The 22028-nt window shown below is 39.6% G+C and overlaps 1 protein-coding gene across 1 annotated transcript in view; it reads right to left on the bottom strand.

Annotated features, from left to right (window-relative positions):
* Window positions 1-22028, bottom strand: part of TMPRSS15 (transmembrane serine protease 15) — an 83484-nt gene that overhangs the window by 19810 nt on the left and 41646 nt on the right. The window contains 5 exon segments of the mRNA XM_077815071.1: window positions 4743-4875; window positions 7721-7831; window positions 10052-10192; window positions 10675-10800; window positions 12191-12280. Coding sequence (XP_077671197.1) covers window positions 4743-4875; window positions 7721-7831; window positions 10052-10192; window positions 10675-10800; window positions 12191-12280 — 601 coding nt within the window.

The raw sequence follows: 22028 nt of genomic DNA, 5'->3' as shown, positions 1-22028 counted from the left end.
CACGACAGAAGAGGCACCTCTTGAATCCTGGGCAAATCCCAGGCATTCCCGAGAAAACCTAATGAAAATTTAACCCCTAGAAAGGAAAATATCCTAACTATGTAACTATCTCTATGAATAAAAAGGTTTTTTTTAAGAAAGAAAAGAAAAAACAAAAAGGAACAATTGTTCTAGCAACTATAACACTATAAGGTAAGGAATTACAAGGAATCTGAGAAAAAGCTAAATATTAGAGAACAGGCACGCAGTTGACTACATCTTGGGCCAAAGGTGGTTGAGAAGGAACTGCATGGGGCATGAAGATGTGTGGGGTGAATGAGTGTACCAAATTGGCATTACTACCAAAAATCTCTGATCAAAGGGACAGGGTGCAAGCGCACTGAAGTGGAGCATCTGCAGAGGCGCTATTCGAAGAAGAACTAACAAATAAGAATCTTAACATGATGGGGTTTGTTTTAAGATAAGTTTGCTGTGAAACTGTATGCCTAATATGCATATACAATTATTATATTTGCATGCATCAATCAGGTAATTGTACATGCAAATTGCCATCATGATTTGTACATCCAGTTACCTGATGTGTACACAAATGCAGTGATTGTTCAGGCAAAAACAACAGATTTCCTCAGCTAATGATGAAAAATAAGACCCTGAATATTTTCTTTAAGGGCTCCTGATTAGATTGATTTCCGTAGTTTGCTTATTTATCACAAAGGAACATTAGGCTGTACTCTTGTCAGATCTTACAAGCTAAGATTTCACTTAGTAGTTAGATGAATGACATCCATTGAAAACCAGCCTGCTACAAGAAATAGTGCTTGTTATTCAGTGATGTGCCAATGATGTCACTAGAATTGCTCCCAGTGTAAGTGAGGCTAAAATACGGCCCATAAAACTGCACTGTAAATGTTGAAAGTCTAAAAGAGCAATGCTCTCAGCGTTCCCTCCCCACTCTGAACTCTAGGGTACAGATGTGGGGACCTGCATGAAAGACCCACTAAGCTTATCTCTACCAGCTTAGATTAAAAACTTCCCCAAGGCACAAATCCTTCCTTGTCCTAGGATGGTATTGCTGCCACCACCAAGTGAGTTAGACAAAGATTTAGGAAAAGGACCACTTGGAGTTCCTGTTTCCCCCAAATATCCCCCAAGCCTCTTCACCCCCTTTCCTGGGGAGGCTCGAGAGTAAACAAGGTGAGCACAGACCAGACCCTTGGGTTTTTAGGACACTAAAAATCCCAATCAGATTCTGAAAAACAGAAATTTATTACAAAGAAAAAAGTAAAAGAAGCACCTCTGTAAAATCAGGATGGAAGGTAATTTTACAGGGCAATAAGATTTAAAAACACAGAGGATTCCCCTCTAGGCAAAACTTTAAAGTTACAAAAAACAGGAATAAACCTTCCTCTTAGCATAGGGAAAATTCACAAGCTAAAACAAAAGATAGTCTAACGCATTTCCTTGCTATTACTTACTATTTCTGTAATTTTAGATGTATCATTCAGTAGGAACTGGATTACTTGCTTGGTCTCTCTCTTTGTCTTGGAGAGAACAACAAAGAGCCCAAACACCCCGCCCCCCACCAAGATTTGAAAGTATCTTCTTTCCCCATTGGTCCTTCTGGTCAGGTGCCAACAAGGTTAATGGAACTGATTAACCCTTTAAAGGTAAAGGAGGGATTTTATGGTACCCTTAGCTGTATGTTTATGACAAATGCGTTCAGGATCTTACCACACAGAGAATCTCAGGTACCACTGATTTAAGCCATATTTAATTTTAGAGTCACTGGGCTATATAGGCCAAATTTTGTTTGTGTCTCCATTTTATGGCAGCAGCACTGAACAGAACCTCTTCTTGGATGAAATGAAGAAAAGGAGAACATAGGCCATGAATTATGATAGACTGTGGAATAGTTTCACTAAGGAAATGGGGGGAATACCCTTTTGTCATAATACGAAACTGGACAAAGTAACAGAAAATATACTAAAGGGAGCAATTTGGCACTGGCAGGAGGATGGACAAAATGACCTAATAGGTTTTATACATCTCCAATTTCTTTGATTTTATTATTCAATCTGCCCAGGCCACTTTACTGAAGTATTTTCCCAGCAGCAGGACCCACACACAGCTTTGACGGGGAGGTCAGAGTTTACCCGAGTTCAGTTTACTATGCTACAGTAGGTCTCTTTAAAGAGTAAGAATAGAGTTCAGGAGACCATCTTCTAACTTCTCAAACAGCAAGGTGACAGAGGAAGTTAATTAAGTCATACATAGAGGGATAAGAAAGCTCAACTTCTTTTCCCTTGTAAGTTTGATGCCAGACAAAAACTGTCCTCAGGTCACTATCAAGGGAGTTGGATGTAAGAACACTCAGGCCTCTGACTTACTCCTCTTTGCCACTGTGGGAAGGCCAGACTTTTCTATTTTCATCTGTGGTTGGTCTTTTTCCTTCAGGCAATAAGTTGATGTGGGAAGAAACCAAATTTCCCTGTGGACCTTGATTGCTGAAGCTTACTCTTTTAAAAGATGTTCCTGCTTTAGAAGAGGAGCTGCTGCTGGCTCCTCTCTTCGCTCCCTGCTGCACTATTGAGTTTACATTTTTATATATCCCCTTTTTTACAATATCTCTTTCAACATTTAAAAATAAGTATTTTATTTCTCTACTGACTGCCTTCTTCCATTTAGGGTATTATTCCCCCTCTTTGTCCCTTATTCCCCAGTTTTTCTAATGTAGCTGAAATTAGCACTGCTTTTCTTGTCACCTCTGCCAAGTGACAGCCAGAGCCAGATCATATAAACTACATTGTTGCTGTTTCTGTGGGTCATCCCCCGCCAAAACAGTGGCTTTTGCAAAACCTCTCTAGCCATAGGGTGCTTTTTTTTTTGCTTTTTTTTTTTTAAAGTACAATATTAGATACTTCTAGAGCTGGTCAGGTGACAGTACAAATTTTTGTGAACAATTCTTCACGTTTTCATTACAATTTCCAATTTTGACTTTTTTTTAACAGCTCTATAGCTGATCAAAGTAGGATGAATGTTCACATTTTTTTTCACAAATCATAAAATTTCAAGATGTCTTTATATTTAGAATTTAGAAGCTATTTCCCAGCAGATAAGAGGCCAGATTTTCTGCTGGCACAATGAAGTCAATGGATTTAAATTGGCAAAGAATTTGGCCTTAAACCTCAATCAAATATGATCTGTTTTCAAATGTTCTGAAGAGCTGCCATTACATATCCAAATGATCATAAAGAAGTGCAGTAAAATGGGCCATTATTGCACAGAACACTGGTATATTACAAATGGACACTGGAGTTTTTGGGGTTCTGTGATAGCTCTTGGGAAGTAAGGAGGATGAAGAGCCAATATTTTGATAATGGGGACTAATATTTTGTCCATCCCTTAGTTACAGAAGATAAGAGAGGAACCTGGAGAAGTAGGGGACAGGATACAATGGCAGGACCCTCCACCACTTGGAGGCCAGGAAGAGGAGTGCTCCCACTCCTGAGTAAGCACTGCAGAAGGATTTGACCTGAGCTAAAAAGCACGGTGCAAATGCCAAGTAATATTATTAGGACTGATCCTTGCCATTTGAAGAAAGACTAATGCTGAAAGAACCTTGGAGAAAGCCTCAAACAAATAAAATGCAATTTAAAAAGAGATTTTAGTGGGTACAGAAGGCAGTGACTTGGAGGACCAACTTAAAAAACTTTATTTTTCAACTTATCAAGTGAAATAAGTTGGAAGTGACTTGAAAGACAAACATAGAAGCAGGAGTCTTTATTTTTTTCATCTGTGGCTTTCCAGAAAGATCTTAGGAAGATGACTCAATTTTTTCCTGGCGTTCTTACACATTAAACTGCTTAAAATAAATTTAACTTACATTTTTTTCAGAGAACTCTTTCTAATGTCTGGCAACATACTACATGAACTCTCATGGGACTTTAGGAAAATTTACCAATACCTATAACATATTTTAAGTTTCTTTGATTAAATATATAAGAGCTGGTTCCTTTTCCCCAGTTGGAAGTGGGTATAAAAATGTTACATTTTTTGACAGATGCAATAAAGAATATTGGAATGATCAAGCCACAGGAGGTTCATTTCAAGAAAGTGCTATATATAATAGTTAGAAACTTTCCCATACCACAGAGATTTGGGCATCAGGCTGGAAATCTCATGAAAAAAAAAGGCTCTCTCATGAGATTTCTGGATTTCCTGGTTTTGGTGAGGTGAGAAACTGACAACATGGAGACAGCCTCTCTGGCAGTATTTTAGTTTTTCCAGCATTTTATATCCAGCTAGAACCTGGAAATCCAAAGGATAGTCTTTTAAATATATATATATATATATATATATATATATATATATATATATATATATATATATATATATATATCATTGTCATGCTCCACAGCAGGGATCGGCAACCTTTGGCCCGCGGCCCACCAGGGTAAGCCCCCTGGCGGGCCAGGCCAGTATTTTTACCAGCCGCATCCGCAGGTTCGGGTGATCGCAGCTCCCACTGGCTGAGGTTTGCCACTCCAGGACAAAGGGGGCTGCGGAAAGTGGCGCGGGCCATGGGCCAAAGGTTGCCAATCCCTGCTCCACAGATATGTGCATGCTTCCTTTTTTGGACAATCCTGAAGTTGTTCAAACCACCTAGAGAAGAACAAATATGTTTCATATGCAATAGATGCATAAATGAGGTGCTGACAAAGACAACACACAACATTACTTACCCTAGTCCTAGCAGCTGACAGACTTTGTTTAGAATCTGCTCACTCCAGTAATCTGCACATACTGTAGACCAATTATTCTCAATCCTGAACTGTACCAACCCATTGATGCTTAGCGAACCATTAAACAGACGCACTGTGGACCAAAAAACAGACACATGGATTGGCAGCTAGGCTGACAATACTGGAAATATAACAGACAGCAAGCCAGATTCACTAGTGCTGGCAGAAGAAAGTGTAAATTACACAGCCTAGCAGCAATGAGGAACCCTGTGCCGCGGAGGTGACACAACCCAACAGGAAAAAGGGCATGCTACTGCCACTTCCTCTGGCATTTCTGACATGGGACAGAGTTTTAGTTTACAGCCAAGGGAATCTTAGGAATCTTGTCAATGGAAGTTGATGTGCTGAAGCAGCAAATGCTCCAACCACTCTATCCAAGGCCCCTTCCTGGCCAGTATCATCCCCTTTTTCAAACTATTGTACAATGATTTAGCTACTCAATTTTCATGAAAACCAATTGGAGATTAAGTTAAAACCAGAGCTGACTGAAAACTGGAATTTTCATTCTGTGAGAAATTCTGATATTTCAACATTTGCTTTCATTGTTAATTGGGACTAAAAGTTGAAATGTCAGATTTTTTCACAGAGCAAAAAGTTAAAAAAATATTCAATCTGGAAATGCTGAAATGCTTCGTTTTGGTTTTGTTCAACATTAAACTGCATCTCCATGGGTTGCTGTGGAGGCTCACGAGCTGTAATCTGTTTAAGCAACCTTGCCCCTAGTGGAGAAGAACAGCATGAAGACTCCGAACTATGACTCTGGGCAGGCACTGCTGCAGCTCAGGCGATGAAAAATTATTGTCAGCCTGACCTGAAATGAACCATTACATTTCAATTTTCCCAGTGGAAAAACAAACATTTTTCTCCCCACAAAATCAACATTTTCCGGTGAAAATTTCTGATTGTGTAGAAACCACATTTTCCATTAAAAAAAAAAAATCTGCTAAATATTCCTGACTGGCTGTATCTAAAACATCACACAGCAGAGCTTTGAGAATGTCTTCTTCAGTATGCAATTAGTAGAGTCTGATCCTTCTGTTATTCATATTGGCGAAATATATCATTGCAAGGCAGAGATGATGTATAGTAACTAGTGACTGACAAACCTAAAACATCAGGAAGCTTGGATAAGCCCAGAAAACATTAGAGGCATCTTCACTGGGAGAGCTCCCTTTCCCTCTCTTCGGTCTCAGTCAGAACTTTCTGCCTTTCTTTTGACTCTCTTCCTCTCTTCCCCTTGAATATCCCCTTGAAATTCTTTATCTTCACATGAACTACAATTCCCTTTCCCCCATCTCCAACAAGCCCCTGTAATCCCTGATTCATGACTCCTAACAGATTCTCCTATTTTGGTAAGGGATGAAGGGAGTTCTGATACTGGGACCCAAACAACTGCTACTCTCAATCTTCAATATATTAATAAGCTTCTCTAGGTGAGAAAGGCTTTGGAATATGTTGACTTTTCTATGATCCTCGAGAAGCCCCAGGAACTAGAGTATTTGAAGATGGCAGTTAGTTTAGCTTGATTGCCACAGCTGATGAGATCTTGAAATGGGTTTCAGGAAAATTAGGAAAAATTTTGGGGACTAAATGGGGGCTAGTTGACTTTTCACTTCCTTTTGAGGCTTAGACTGAGGATGAGGCCAGTTCTTGGGGCAGTGGGGAGGGGGGATTGTTTTGTTTTGGTAACAGCTCACTCAGCCTTAGAGGTCTAACTCAATAGAAGGTGTAAAGCAATCTGTGCCAAAAACATCTCTTTGGGATCAGGTACATAATAACAGGACAGGAAATGACTGCTTTATCCATATTTTAAATCTGCAATATAAATGGTTGAAAACCTTTTCCAGCTGTTCTTAGCTACATAATTATATTCACAGCTTTTCCTGTAGGTGGAGGCTGCAGGTCAGTTTATTTTATGAAATTAGAAAAAAAAAAAAAAAAAGACAACGACATTCTCACACTCAAAAAGAACACAATGAAATAATGGAAAGAGTCAAATTCTGCTTTTGGATGCATGCACACAGTTCTAGTTTAAGTCAATGGGAGCTGCCAGCACATGTCTATGGTCATATCTTGGCCCTAGAAGTCTTCCTTAAACCAACCAAAGGCAACAAAATGTGTATCTGAGTCTAAAAGCCTGCTCTTAAGTGTTACCATTTGTGGTCTACAGCACTTTGTCAGAAATATCAATTTAATTTTTTGCCAGATGCAACATGATTTTAACATAGTTTTTGCATATAAATGGTCATTTGGGAGCTATTATTTCCATTTTACGTGAAACAAAACTATGTACTGTGCCTTTAATTTTTTATTATCTTCACTGATGGTAGCATGTCAGAAGCTGTTGCTCTTGTTGTCATGGTAACCTGCACACGTGAGCAGCTGTGAAAAGCAGTCATAATGCTGCTCCAACACCTGTATGAGACAGAGGCTAGGCAAGCTCTGTGGGTCAGGCTTGGAAGCAGAGGTTTACAAGCAGTAATTACGTTGCAGTAACCAGCAGTCAGACTGGTTTTCTTAGAAGAGAAATCTGCCTGCTTACTGTGGTAGAACTAACTGTACAACTGAAAAAGAATATTCTCCTGGCATTTTAAGTAGTCTACACCTTAAAGTGTTGAGGACACTCCCTGCTTTCACAGGGATATTTGCCCATTCAGATGCAATGTCACAGAATGACTCACTTTGTTCTCTCTCTCTGACTTCAAGTCAGACCTTCAGCTTGTGTAATTTGGTACAGCTCCATTGAAGTAAACAGAGCTATGTCAATTTACATCTGCAGAGGTTCTGCCTCTTTACATTTGTTCTTTCTTGAATGGTTGTTTCCTTCAATAAAAAAGTAATAAAATAAAAAGAAAAGAAATTATCATTATTGAAAATACATGTAGTGCTCTTTGGGAAAGAGGAAAACAAACACTTACCACACTCTGCTTCATCAGAGCCATCTTTACACTGCCATTGTTTGTCGCAAAGGTTAGCAAGGGGTATACATTCCCCACTTCCACACTGATAATCATTGGGTCCACAGGGTTCTACAGAAAGATTTGGTCAGTGAAGGAAACAAAACCATAATCAGAGAGTAAGACTAATCACGCAGATCATCCAACCTGACTGAAGGGACAAAACTGTGAATCCAGTGATGAAATGAGCAGGGGCTCTTCACTGGTATCTTATTGTTATGGAAACACATGGGTTTTTAAAATTTATACAAAGAAGTTAAATGGAAACAACTACATGGTAACATCTCTTGGAGTTATTGTTAATACTGTTTAGTTACTGGTGTTCAATTGTTAAATACGATACACGTCTGAGGGGTGAGAAAGGAACATAGACCATGGGTGACATTCTGGTCCCACTGAAGTCAATGCCAAAAGTCCCATTGACTTCAATGGATTTAGGACAGTTTTCAAAAGGGACTAGAGATTTTGGGTACTGGGTGCTCTGCGCTTTCCATAAATCAGGCTTCTTTAAGGCATCTCAAAAATTGGGCACCCAAATCCAGAGGCACCCAAAATCATGAGTCACTTTAAAAAAAAAATTTGTTTGGGGAGAAGTATTGCGGGGGAATGGAGGGGATAGGAAGAAAGGATTCATGCACCAAGCTAAGTGTAATCTAGTTCAGTCTACTACATAACAGAAAAAGGTTAAATTCCTTCAGAATATACAGCACCATTTGTTTTCTCTAGTTAATATAATTTTTTTTAATTGCATTGCTTACAGATTAAATTAGGGAGCAAGGAAATGGAAAAAAATGCCTAGTCTATTGACAAGCGTGTTTACTTCAGTTTACTTTGCCTTTCTGGCTACTGTAGCTGAAATTTTATCTCTCTGTTTAAGGGGAATCCATTGTTTTGTCTTTTGGTAAAATAAGGGATATAATAATCAAGGAGAGTCATACAAACACGTCTGACCTTTGACACAATATTGATTAAAACAATTATACACATTATACACACAATGGGCCAGGTTTCCAAAAGTTCTTTGGATCAGATTTTCAAGTGTTCAGCACCCACAATTAGGGCCAAATTTTCAAAATAGCTCAGCTGCTGCTCACTGCCAAAATCTTTTGAACCACTTTTGGGAAGAGCATTTGGCCATTCCCAGTAAACAAAAAGACCTGGATTTTTAAAGGCACCTTAAAATATAGATAGGCACCACATAGGATTTTCAAAAGTGCCTAAGCACCGAACTCCCATTGATTTCAATGGAAGTTAGGCACCTAGACACGTTTGAAGTGGCAGTTAGGAGATTTTCAGAAGTCCGTAGGCACCTATTTGCACTGTTAAGCACCTAAATACCTTTCAAAATCTGGCCCATAGTTACTGTGTACACTAATCTGTTCTTATTTATCAGGTCCACATTAAATATTTTATAAAAGCTTCCTAAATACAGCCCATGATGGACCAAAATGACTCACAAAGAGCTATTCTGATTATTGGGCATGAACATAATTAATACATGCTGGTAACTTTCCATGTATTTATTTTTATTAAAAAAAAAAGAAAAAAATTATTGTAAACTTGACAATACAGAGTCAAATTCTGCCCTAAATCCAGTGGTACTGCACAGAGTTCTAGACAGTGCAGAATTTGGCTAAACTTATTATTCTGTTTAAATGATAAAAGAAAAGGAGGACTTGTGGCACCTTAGAGACTAACAAATTTATTTGAGCACAAGCTTTCGTGAGCTACAGCTCACTTCATCAAGTAAAGTGATGCTGTATTTGTGCTCAAATAAATTTGTTAGTCTCTAAGGTGCCACAAGTCCTCCTTTTCTTTTTGCAGATACAGACTAACACGGCTGCTACTCTGAAACCTGTTTAAATGATGTTACAGTGACAACAGCTTATGATCAGATGACAGAACGAGGAGTAATGGTCTCAAGTTGCAGTGGGGGAGGTTTAGATTGGATATTAGGAAAAACTTTTTCACTAAGAGGGTGGTGAAACACTGGAATGCGTTACCTAGGGAGGTGGTAGAATCTCCTTCCTTAGAGGTTTTTAAGGTCAGGCTTGACAAAGCCCTGGCTGGGATGATTTAACTGGGAATTGGTCCTGCTTCGAGCAGGGGGTTGGACTAGATGACCTTCAGGGGTCCCTTCCAACCCTGATATTCTATGATTCCAAAGTTTAGACTGATGTGCTGCGTGCTGCTTTTGCTGTTCCCAATTTCATATAACTTTTTCTACAATCTTAACTTTGTTAGAGCATAATTGTGTCTGTTTAAATCCAACAGATAGTGAATTTTACTCACGAGGCATGCCAAGATTATAACCAGAAGAGAAATTTGCAAGAAATCCTTTCTGAGTTCCGGATTTGTCAGTAATGAAGAGCACTGTCATCTGGTTAGTGGTGGAGAAGACATCTGGAACAGGGTTTCGTCCAGTATAGACAGCTATTCTCAAGGAAAAGATAAGTACATTGCAGTGATGTGTTAGATGGATTGTCAGATGTTTTGGGATACCGTAGGATGAAAGGTATTACATCTTCAAATTGAGAGATAGCAACAGCAACATATGGGTAGTAATTATTTCCCAAGCCTCCCACATCCTTGCAGTATTTATAACAAGGAAGGTATATTTTCCAAACCTGACACATTAATATAGCAGCATAAGCCTTGATCCTGTCAACACTTACACGTGTGCTGAGCTACAATGGGAGTACTCCTGTGTGGAAAGTTAAGCATGTGCATAAGTCTTGACAGGATCACATCATCAGAAGGCATGAGGATATATTTAATTTAACTCCCAAGTATCATGGATCATCCCAAAATACAGATAAAATTAGAGACACCTAATTCCTTTTCCATCATGTTGATCAGATTGCTAAAATTGTCCCTGATTTCATTCATCATATAATTCAATATGTGGTACTTGCCTAAAAACAAGGAATCCGCTCCTCTTCCATCTCTGATTTCAACGACATCATAGATATTTTCCAGCTCAAAATATTGAAAATGAAGCTGAATGTTTTTTCCTTTTCCAGCATTTAAATACCACACACCTAGAAAACAACTCCAATTAAAAACAAATAAAAACAAACAAACAAAAAAAACCCACATGCTTTATATTTACGATAGTATTTGCATTTTGACAGGCCATGAGGAAAAGGATCTTGGGTAAAATTTTCGAAAGCACCTCAGTGATTAAGAAGCCTAAATCCTATTTTCATCAGTTACTAAGGGTCATATTTTAAAAGATATTTAGGGGCCTAATTCCAAATGATCTTTCTTGTCACTTAAATTCGGTGCAATAGTATCAGCATTATCTAATTAAGAGAATCAGATGGCATAGGTCTGGTCATTCCAATTATGCTCCTTCTATGGAAAAAGCCTTTGCAGCTTGGGGTGTATTGAAGGGAAAGATTTGTTTGACAGAAAACAAACAAACAAAAAAAGATTACATGTACTCTTTCTCCACAAAGTGAGAACTCGTGACCAGAATTGCTCAAGGACATATAGAGCAGCATAAGTAGGATGTAACTGGCAATCTTTTTCTGAGAACCATGCAATGCTCAGAAAGTCTTGGATCCCATACTAAGACCCAATTCAACAAGGTAATTAAGCCCATACCTAACTTTAACCATGGCCTCACTATCAGTGACCTCAGTGTGACTACTGCACATGCTTAAAGTAAGGCCACGTGATTAAGTATCTTGCGGAATTAGTGTCTGAAAGTAGGATACCATACCTTAATGTGACCAAAAAACCCCAGAACAAAACAGGATTTGATTTCATGTGATTAGCACACCAGAGAATTCACACAGCTCTACTACAACAACTGAACAAAATTTAAATTTAATTGAAAAGCAACAACAGTGCTTTCTTCTTCACTTCAAGCATCAGCAGCAAATATTGTACATTATCAAAACATCATGGCCTCATTTCCTTCTGACTTACACCAGTTTTACCTCCATTAACTTCGGTGGAGTAACTCCTGATTTACACCACTGCGAGAGGAGAACCTCCAATCAAAACCACTCACAAAATACGCATAAATGTTCTTCCACATAAAATATTTTAAATTTAATTATTTTATAGGAGGTACGATTAAAACGCTGCCTGCAGGCCACATACAGCAAGCTGACAGAGTTCTCCAGTGTGGCCTGTTGCTACCCTCACTGCTTTTAGACAGACTACAAAAACGACAGCTCCCATATTGCTGTGGTGTGTGCACCAGAACTGAGGGTGGATGCAATCTTCTTCACAATTTATCAGCTAGCTAACATCCAGTACCTCAGCCTCCTGGCAAGTTGCCAACATGGCACTCAATTAACAGTTATCCAATTATACAGCAAGGGTTCTTCTCCTTCCTCACAGCACATAGTTCCTATAATCTATTTCCATTTTTATTGTACTAATCCTCCCCTAAGATCTGGGAGAGAGGAGACTTACAGGAAGCTTTGTGTGGGTAGTTGTTCGGGAAATTTGTAGAGCTGAATGTAGTATTTGGTTCCCAGAGTTCAAATGGTCCCCCACAGTCAGCTAAAAGAGAAAGAGTTTCAGAAATATGTCACATATTGCCTCTTTGTGCAACCAATTACCTAGAAAGACCATGTTCCAGTCTATAAAATTATAGGTCATACATTTAATGGTCACTTAATGGTATTTCCTTCTGCTTTATAGACCTGGAAAGAACAGCAACATTTTTATAAAGAGAATGAACTTGCATTCAGCTTTACAGTAACAGTATGAAGGTTCAGAGCCAGATGGTGCTATTAATACACAATTGTGAACCACGGGCAGTGAGGAGTCAATCAACCCCAGTGCGACCACTGAGTCTCAGGGAAGCAGAGTATCTAACAGAGCTCCTAGGGAATAAAGCAGCTGCTCTTCTCCTTAAGGAGATATAATATGCACTACTGTCCAGAGCCAGTCAGCTCTGCTGGCTGATGCAGAGCTGGGCGGTACTGCGCTTCCATCAAAAGCCTTTTTGTAGATTCTATTGCTTATGTGCTTCTTGTGTTCTGGGGAACACAAGTGCTGCAACTGTGACCACTCTTGGTGAAGCCCTCCCCTTGAACTCTGGCAGAGGAAATGGTCACGATCTGTCCCTTATTTGTTGATCCAGGATTCCTAAGATTACAACAGAGCAGAGCTTGAACGCTTTATACATTAAAAGTTTTAAACATACACTGTATTGTTTGGCTGTACAATATTTTAAATGCTTGTCATTCAAGATTTACAACAAGAAAAACCCACAAAAAATTAATGCAAACCTTGGAAAGAAAAGGAGTACTTGTGGCACCTTAGAGACTAACCAATTTATTTGAACATAAGCTTTCGTGAGCTACAGCTCACTTCATCGGATGCATACTATGGAAAGTGTAGAACATCTTTTTATATACACACAAAGCATGAAAAAATACCTCCTCCCCCCCCACTCTCCTGCTGGTAATAGCTTATCTAAAGTGATCACTCTCCTTACAATGTGTATGATAATCAAGTTGGGCCATTTCCAGCACAAATCCAGGTTTTCTCACGCCCCCCCCCCCCACAAACCCACTCTCCTGCTGGTAATAGCTTATCTAAAGTGATCACTCTCCTTACAATGTGTATGATAATCAAGGTGGGCCATTTCCAGCACAAATCCAGGGTTTAACAAGAACGTCTGGGGGGGGGGGGTGGTAGGAAAAAAACAAGGGGAAATAGGTTACCTTGCATAATGACTTAGCCACTCCCAGTCTCTATTCAAGCCTAAGTTAATTGTATCAAATTTGCAAATGAATTCCAATTCAACAGTTTCTCGCTGGAGTCTGGATTTGAAGTTTTTTTGTTGTAATATCACAACTTTCATGTCTGTAATCGCGTGACCAGAGAGATTGAAGTGTTCTCTGACTGGTTTATGAATGTTATAATTCTTGACATCTGATTTGTGTCCATTTATTCTTTTACGTAGAGACTGTCCAGTTTGACCAATGTACATGGCAGAGGGGCATTACTCTGCCATGTACTGTTACTCTGAAACCTGTCATTATGCAAGGCACTGCATTTAGCCGTATGGAGTGGAAATCTATCAACTGCATGAAAAAACTTGTACAGATACAGACAGACATCATCTTCCTTTCCAAATGCCAACAGATGGACATTGTACCAAAAGGACTGAAGGTAAAAAATCCATTACAATCTACATACCACACAGACTATGGTGACAGCTTGTGCCACACGCTCTCAAAGAAACTGCGGAATCATCTGATCAACATCCTCTACAGCAAACAGGGAAAGATTAAGAATGAGCTCTCCAAAATGGATACTCTCATAAAAAACCAACCTTCCACACAAACTTCCTCGTGGCTGGACTTTACTAAAACTAGACAAGCCATTTACAACACACACTTTGCTTCTCTACAAAAGAAAAAGGACACTAAACTTTCTAAACTACTACATGCCACAAGGGGCCACAGCAATGGTTCCCTCAACCCACCCAGCAATATTGTTAACCTATCCAACTATACTCTCAGCCCAGCAGAAGCAGCTGTCCTATCTCGGGGCCTCTCCTTCTGCCCCTCCACCCCCACGAACATGATACAGTTCTGTGGTGACCTAGAATCCTATTTTCGACGTCTCCGACTCAAGGAATATTTCCAACATACCTCTGAACAACATACTAATCCACAGAGACCTCCCTACCAACACTACAAAAAGAAAGATCCTAGGTGGACTCCTCCTGAAGGTCAAAACAGCAGACTGGACTTCTACATAGAGTGCTTCCGCCGACGTGCACGAGCTGAAATTGTGGAAAAAGCAGCATCACTTGCCCCATAACCTCAGCCGTGCGGAACACAGTGCCATCCACAGCCTCAGAAACAATTCTGACATCATAATAAAAAAGGCTGACAAAGGAGGTGCTGTTGTCATCACGAATAGGTCGGAATATGAACAAGAGGCTGCTCGGCAGCTCTCCAACACCACTTTCTACAAGCCATTACCCTTTGATCCCACTGAGAGTTACCAAAAGAAACTACAGCATTTGCTCAAGAAACTCCCTGAAAAAGCACAAGATCAAATCCGCACAGACACACCTCTGGAACCCCGACCTGGGATATTCTATCTATTACCCAAGATTCATAAACCTGGAAATCCTGGGCGCCCCATCATCTCAGGCATTGGCACCCTGACAGCAGAATTGTCTGGCTCTGTAGACTCCCTCCTCAGGCCCTACACTACCAGCACTCCCAGCTACCTTCGAGACACCACTGACTTCCTGAGGAAACTACAATCCATCGGTGATCTTCCTGATAACACCATCCTGGCCACTATGGATGTAGAAGCCCTCTACACCAACATTCCACACAAAGATGGACTACAAGCCGTCAAGAACACTATCCCCGATAATGTCATGGCTAACATGGTGGCTGAACTTTGTGACTTTGTCCTTACCCATAACTATTTTACATTTGGGGACAACGTATACCTTCAGATCAGCGGCACTGCTATGGGTACCCGCATGGCCCCACAGTATGCCAACATTTTTATGGCTGACTTAGAACAACGCTTCCTCAGCTCTCATCCCCTAACGCCCCTACTCTACTTGCGCTATATTGATGACATCTTCATCATCTGGACCCATGGAAAAGAAGCCCTTGAGGAATTCCACCAGGATTTCAACAATTTCCATCCCACCATCAACCTCAGCCTGGTCCAGTCCACACAAGAGATCCACTTCCTGGACACTACAGTGCTAATAAACGATGGTCACATAAACACCACCCTATACCGGAAACCTACTGACCGCTATTCCTACCTACATGCCTCCAGCTTTCACCCTGACCACACCACACGATCCATCGTCTACAGCCAAGCTCTGCGATACAACCGCATTTGCTCCAACCCCTCAGACAGAGACAAAGACCTACAAGAGCTCTATCAAGCATTCTTACAACTACAATACCCACCTGCGGAAGTGAAGAAACAGATTGATAGAGCCAGAAGAGTTCCCAGAAGTCTCCTACTACAGGACAGGCCTAACAAAGAAAATAACAGAACGCCACTGGCTGTCACCTTCAGCCCCCAACTAAAACCCCTCCAACGCATTATTAAGGATCTACAACCTATCCTGAAGGATGACCCAACACTCTCACAAATCTTGGGAGACAGGCCAGTCCTTGCCGACAGACAGTCCCCCAACCTGAAGCAAATACTCACCAGCAACCACATACCACACAACAGAACCACTAACCCAGGAACCTATCCTTGCAACAAAGCCCGTTGCCAACTGTGCCCACATATCTATTCAGGGGACACCATCACAGGGCCTAATAACATCAGCCACACTATCAGAGGCTCGTTCACCTGCACATCCACCAATGTGATATATGCCATCATGTGCAAGCAATGCCCCTCTGCCATGTACATTGGTCAAACTGGACAGTCTCTACGTAAAAGAATAAATGGACACAAATCAGATGTCAAGAATTATAACATTCATAAACCAGTCGGAGAACACTTCAATCTCTCTGGTCACGCAATTACAGACATGAAAGTTGTGATATTACAACAAAAAAACTTCAAATCCAGACTCCAGCGAGAAACTGTTGAATTGGAATTCATTTGCAAATTTGATACAATTAACTTAGGCTTGAATAGAAACTGGGAGTGGCTAAGTCATTATGCAAGGTAACCTATTTCCCCTTGTTTTTTCCTACCACCCCCCCCCCCCCCAGACGTTCTTGTTAAACCCTGGATTTGTGCTGGAAATGGCCCACCTTGATTATCATACACATTGTAAGGAGAGTGATCACTTTAGATAAGCTATTACCAGCAGGAGAGTGGGTTTGTCGGGGGGGGGGGGGGGGGGGGGGGGGTGAGAAAACCTGGATTTGTGCTGGAAATGGCCCAACTTGATTATCATACACATTGTAAGGAGAGTGATCACTTTAGATAAGCTATTACCAGCAGGAGAGTGGGGTGGGAGGAGGTATTTTTTCATGCTTTGTGTGTATATAAAAAGATGTTCTACACTTTCCACAGTATGCATCCGGTGAAGTGAACTGTAGCTCACGAAAGTTTATGCTCAAATAAATTGGTTAGTCTCTAAGGTGCCACAAGTACTCCTTTTCTTTTTGCGAATACAGACTAACACAGCTGTTACTCTGAAACTTGGAATTTTAGTTAGCAGCATCTCTCTGTCATTTACTCTCTTTCTTAATGTCTTTGTATTTGATTTGCTAGCCTTGGAAAATATTTGATGCTCTTAGACACAGAGGTCCTTTCCTTTCTTTGTCCACTGAATAAATTATTAATGGAAACCATGTGGAACTAAAATGACAAAGTGGGTCAGATAATTAGCCATTTAAAATTTGTCATATTATATATATATAAAATGACAAAATTTCACATATATGTGAAAAATAATGCCAAGAAAATTTTTTGGGAAAAGATTTCATGCTTTTTCATTCAGCTTTGGCCATAATTAAAGCATTAGCCTACCACAATATCTTGAATGATTTCTGTACTTCTGTATTGCACTCTTGTTTAAATACCACAGTAAAATTCTAGGGCTGAGATTTTCAAAGTAGCCTAAGGAATTTGGATACCCAATTCCCAAAGGAATTGAGTTTCTGACTCTTGTAGGCAGCTGTGAATACAGTGAGCTATTCCAGAGCATCCCTTACCACACTGTACTGCCAATCACTGGTATTACCTGTAAAAAGGAAAAGCCTGCCAATCGTTGGCTAAGGCCATGCAAGAGATGGAACAAGGGATGTAAACTGTGCAGTGAGCTCTGGAGCTCTGTTGCCAGCACAGGGTAGGATAGTTCCAGATGATGATGAGAGTGAGAAGAGAACTGTGTTCTGGAACTCACTTTAGTGCTCATCCAAAAGGATCACTTGCAAACACCTCTACCCCTCTATTGCAAACTACTAACTGGAGCATGTACCCCAAAAAATCAGGGACCTGACTATACTGCCAAACTGATGGATCCTGCCCTAAGAGACCAGTGTGGCAGCAGATGTACTAACCAAGGCCTGTGAAAAGCTTAGAATTATTATTAGGAATTGTTATAATTGTGTTCAATAGAGCACTAGGAGTGTATCCTTCCTTACTCCTATGCAGATACATTGGTGGGTGAAAGGAAGAATTCTTCCCCAGTGAGCCAATGAAACACAGGGAAGATTTTAGCCCAGACCACTTAATATTACAAATTATCTAATCTAACCCTATAGGAAAAGCTTCAGCAATGCTTTCAATAGACCTTCTGAACCTATTTCAGTGTGTGTCTCCCTGCCACAAAGAACATTTCCTCAAGCCATGAGATTTTCTCTCCCCTCTGTTTTCTGTGCAGCTCCTTTTTTCAGGGCATGAGAGGGAACCTAGCTGTCTTGCATGGCAGTGCATAAAACTAGCTCTGTTCTTCTATTTTTAAGATGAATAATTCAACAGGCCACAACTGGATTATGCTTTAAAAGAAAGCATTGAAGATATGCCGTTATTATTATTTCTATAGAGCCATAAGTGTGTATATACCATGAACCGTTGGTATACCACCATAGGAGCATTTGCTGATGTGAGCTTTTATTTGTTTTATGACACTGCACTCTCCCTTTGTTCCTGGACGCACAGCTAGAACAGAGGACTCAGGTCAGGAGACTTAGGCTGTAGTCCCAGCTCAACTACTGCTTCACTGTGTGACCTGGAACAAATCATTTCACCTCTCTATGCTGCAGTTTCCCCATATGTAACATGGAGATGAGAATACTTATCCACCTTTTTAAAACACTTGCAACTTTTTGGATGAAAAGGGCTATGTACGTGCAGGGTATTATTATAGTGTGACTATACTGAACAAGTGTAGGGGTTACTTATAAAGGTTTTTTTTTAAACAGAGTTTTGAGAGCTCTGCATGTGTATCTTAGCCTTTCAAAATATATTTTAATAAAATATATGTTAAGGTGAGTAGTCAGGACCCCGTGAAAATACAGCCAGACTTCAGTGGCATTAGTGAGCCTGCCAAAATGGATAGCACTCGTAGTATTTATTTACTAAATGGAAGAGTTTCAAAAGGGTCACTGCTTTTAAATATTTACGAGCTACTATTTTAGATAAATTTCAAGTATAATTTCACATTAAACAGCTGGTTAGTAAGACATCTTTTATACTTGGTCTAGCAAGATATATTACAAGCTGTCTAGAGACAAATGACAGTAAGGAGTTGGCAGAAGCACTTACAGTATCTGCCATTCTAATTATGATGATACCATTTACACTAATGGTGGTCCACCTATTTAGAAAAGATGGTATGTATTCTGTAATAAAGCAACAAAAGACTTGTATTATAATGGATCTTTAGTATCCCTGATAAGCAGTGTTATTAGATAAAAGGGCCACAACTACAGAACAAGTGTAAAATGGGTGATAGTTGAATTTCTCAAATACTAATGTCAGTTACTTTCACTTCATTGGATATCTATTAGCTCATTCACATAATCTTTCTAAGTGCTAAAAGTAGCCATTTGTCTTTTCCATGGAACAATTTTTCTCATGAGTTATGATCTGACAAAAAACCTACTCTATAGACAAGACATATACGAATTGTGTGTGCATGTGTGTAAAGAATAGAATATTTGAAGTGATAATATATATATCTTCTTGGTTGAAACTGGCTCTCTGTTTCTCTAATAATACTATTTTATCTGCACAGGATAAAATTCTTAGATCCCGCAAGTTGAAAGGAATGCACCATCCTACACACCAAGAAAAAAAGCATCTAATTAAAGATTTTGGCTATAATAAAAAGCTACATTTGTAAATCAGTCGCCAATTCTAGGGTTTATGATTAATGCCAATTGACTAAGAAACTTTCACGCCTTAATTTTTTATGGAGATGAGAGATTTGGAAAAAACAATACATATTGCAATATTCTGTTTGCTTGGCAATATCTATCTGATCTTTGTTTGTTTTACAAGATTTTATCTCTTCTAACATTCACTGGCCCAAACTTTGCCCTTCGTCACATCCCATGCAACCCCACTTAAGTAAGTGGGGTTCTTTTAACTATGGGCAGAAATTGAGCTGCTGTCTCTGAGGATGTGAAACTTACATCGTCAAAACTATAAGGGACCAGCAGAAATACTTGGAGGTCATTCTCCATTAGTGACTGGTGACCCTACAAAGATTAGTACATTCATTTCAGAGAAGCATCTAAACTTTTGGCATCAAAATACATTTACCTCTTCAGTCTGCAAAATTGAACTAAAAATCTCCAGACAAGAAGCTCTATGAAGTGAAGAAAAAGCCCAGAAGAAAATGGCATTTATTGGGATATTTCATCATTTCCATTTTGCAAAATTCATCTGAAGAACTAAAGATGAGAATGATAATGAAGGAGAGGTGATAAAAGATGGTTTATGTCTGAAATGTATTGTTGCCATATCTTTTAAGTATACCTCATTTTGAGGGATTTTACTTATTTTTGTCCCAGAGTTACCTATGATTAAAACAAATTTGGTGTCTCCTCACTTCTATTGTTGACAATTATTTACAACAAAAATAAAGAATATTGAAATTGAGGTTACAGGAAGAGTCATTTACCCTAAGGGAAGGACTCCCACTATACTGTAATTTTCCTGCATGGAGAATTGTTTTGTGTACCTATTTTTGGTCTTTGCCACTCATTGCATTCCACATTTGGGCCTCAGTGGTTAGAGAGGGATGACCATTGTAGAAGGGCAAACAGTGAAAGAATGTGATCTTAATTACCTAATATGCAGAGCACTGTTTTTTTCATTGCAAGTTTAGCAGAATTAAGCAATGAATTCCTCCACAGCCACTTAGAGACCACCTGCACAATGGGAAAGTTCCTGTTGAGATTGTCCACAAAATTCTCTCAGGAGGAAGCTCTGGAACATAAGGAATGGCTTAATATTTTCCTTTGATAGCCCTACTAAATGGGTTCCTATTTGCCTATTATTCTTGGCAAGAAATGTCAAAAGCTGTAAAAGAGAAAAAATAGTGCCAGGAGTCTCAAGACAGACATTTTATGTAGAAATTATGTAGAGTTAGAAAATATGTCAAGTTAGAGTTATGGTTCATAGGGAAGTCTACTTTCTATAGATAGGATCAACAACAAATGATGACACTAGTATTCTATTATGAAACACACACACACAGATATTTCAATAGTTAATTGGCTTTCTGAATCAATATCATCTGATGGTTTTAGCAGAGCAACAACGGCTACCTTAAAATGGTATGGCTTGTTGTTGTTTGGGGCAAAATTTGATCTTGTGAAGTCTAAGCATAAGACACATTCTTCACAATCCTCTAAGCACTACCCTGGTAAGGAAATACAGTAGAAAAGTAATTGATTTTGCTCATGTCGAGAAAAAATATTGGCAACATCCTGAGTGGTGTTTATAAAAGTATTATTCAGTTATTTTGGACTTTATGCTTGATGCTAGTTACCAGTAACAAACTGCAATCACACATTTTTTTTTCCGCTGATGACGACACTACAGCAGACATGCCAAACCCGCGGAAAAAAACGCAGAAATTGGGCTTGGTTTTGGCTTAATTGGCTTGTGAGTTGCTTGTTGGCTAGTTTTTGGCTTGTAGCTTGTTTGGCTTGTAGCTTGTTGCATCTTCTTGCTTTTTTTTTTGATCGGTTCCTGGCAAGCAGGAGTAAGCGGGGGGACAGAGTCAGGGGTGCATAGCAGGCCCACCACAGTCCCAGACTGCACACCGGGGGGATCTAGATAGAGTGTTGGAGTCACATAGAGTGTTGGGGTTCTTAGGGATTGGCTTGTTTTGGCCTTGCTTTGAAATGGGATTAGCTTGATTTTTGGCTTATTGTGAAAGTTGGGATGCCTATTTACTGCTTGAAAGTTGGCAACTGTGCACTACAGAAGGTTTTCTGAGCACTTTTGAAGACAGCTCTGTTAATTAATCTAAATGGGCCCAGCCCTGAATCCTTACTCACATAAAGCTCCCTTGTGCATTGGCCATAATCATAATCTAGATGGATACAACCAACTCAGTTGCAAAAACTACTCTTAGTCATTTCCACTCTATTTGTGTGTTATGCTCAGTGTCAAAACATGATTTGAAAATGAGCATTCACAGATTACAGCAATGAATATTGCAAATAAAAATGTAGAACTGACAGTCATGCAAAAAAGCTACAGAAATGCTTGGCATTTCAATAGTGTTTTGTGCTACTGCAAAAGACAACACCACATTTTACTGAAGCATAATGCCTAGCAGAAGAAATTGACTCAACTCAGATTCCTCTCA

Source organism: Eretmochelys imbricata, chromosome 1 (assembly GCF_965152235.1).
Source record: "Eretmochelys imbricata isolate rEreImb1 chromosome 1, rEreImb1.hap1, whole genome shotgun sequence".
In the NCBI taxonomy this organism is placed as follows: Eukaryota; Metazoa; Chordata; order Testudines; family Cheloniidae; genus Eretmochelys; species Eretmochelys imbricata.
Note: the sequence above shows the minus strand (reverse complement) of the source record. Positions and strands in the feature narration are given on the sequence as shown.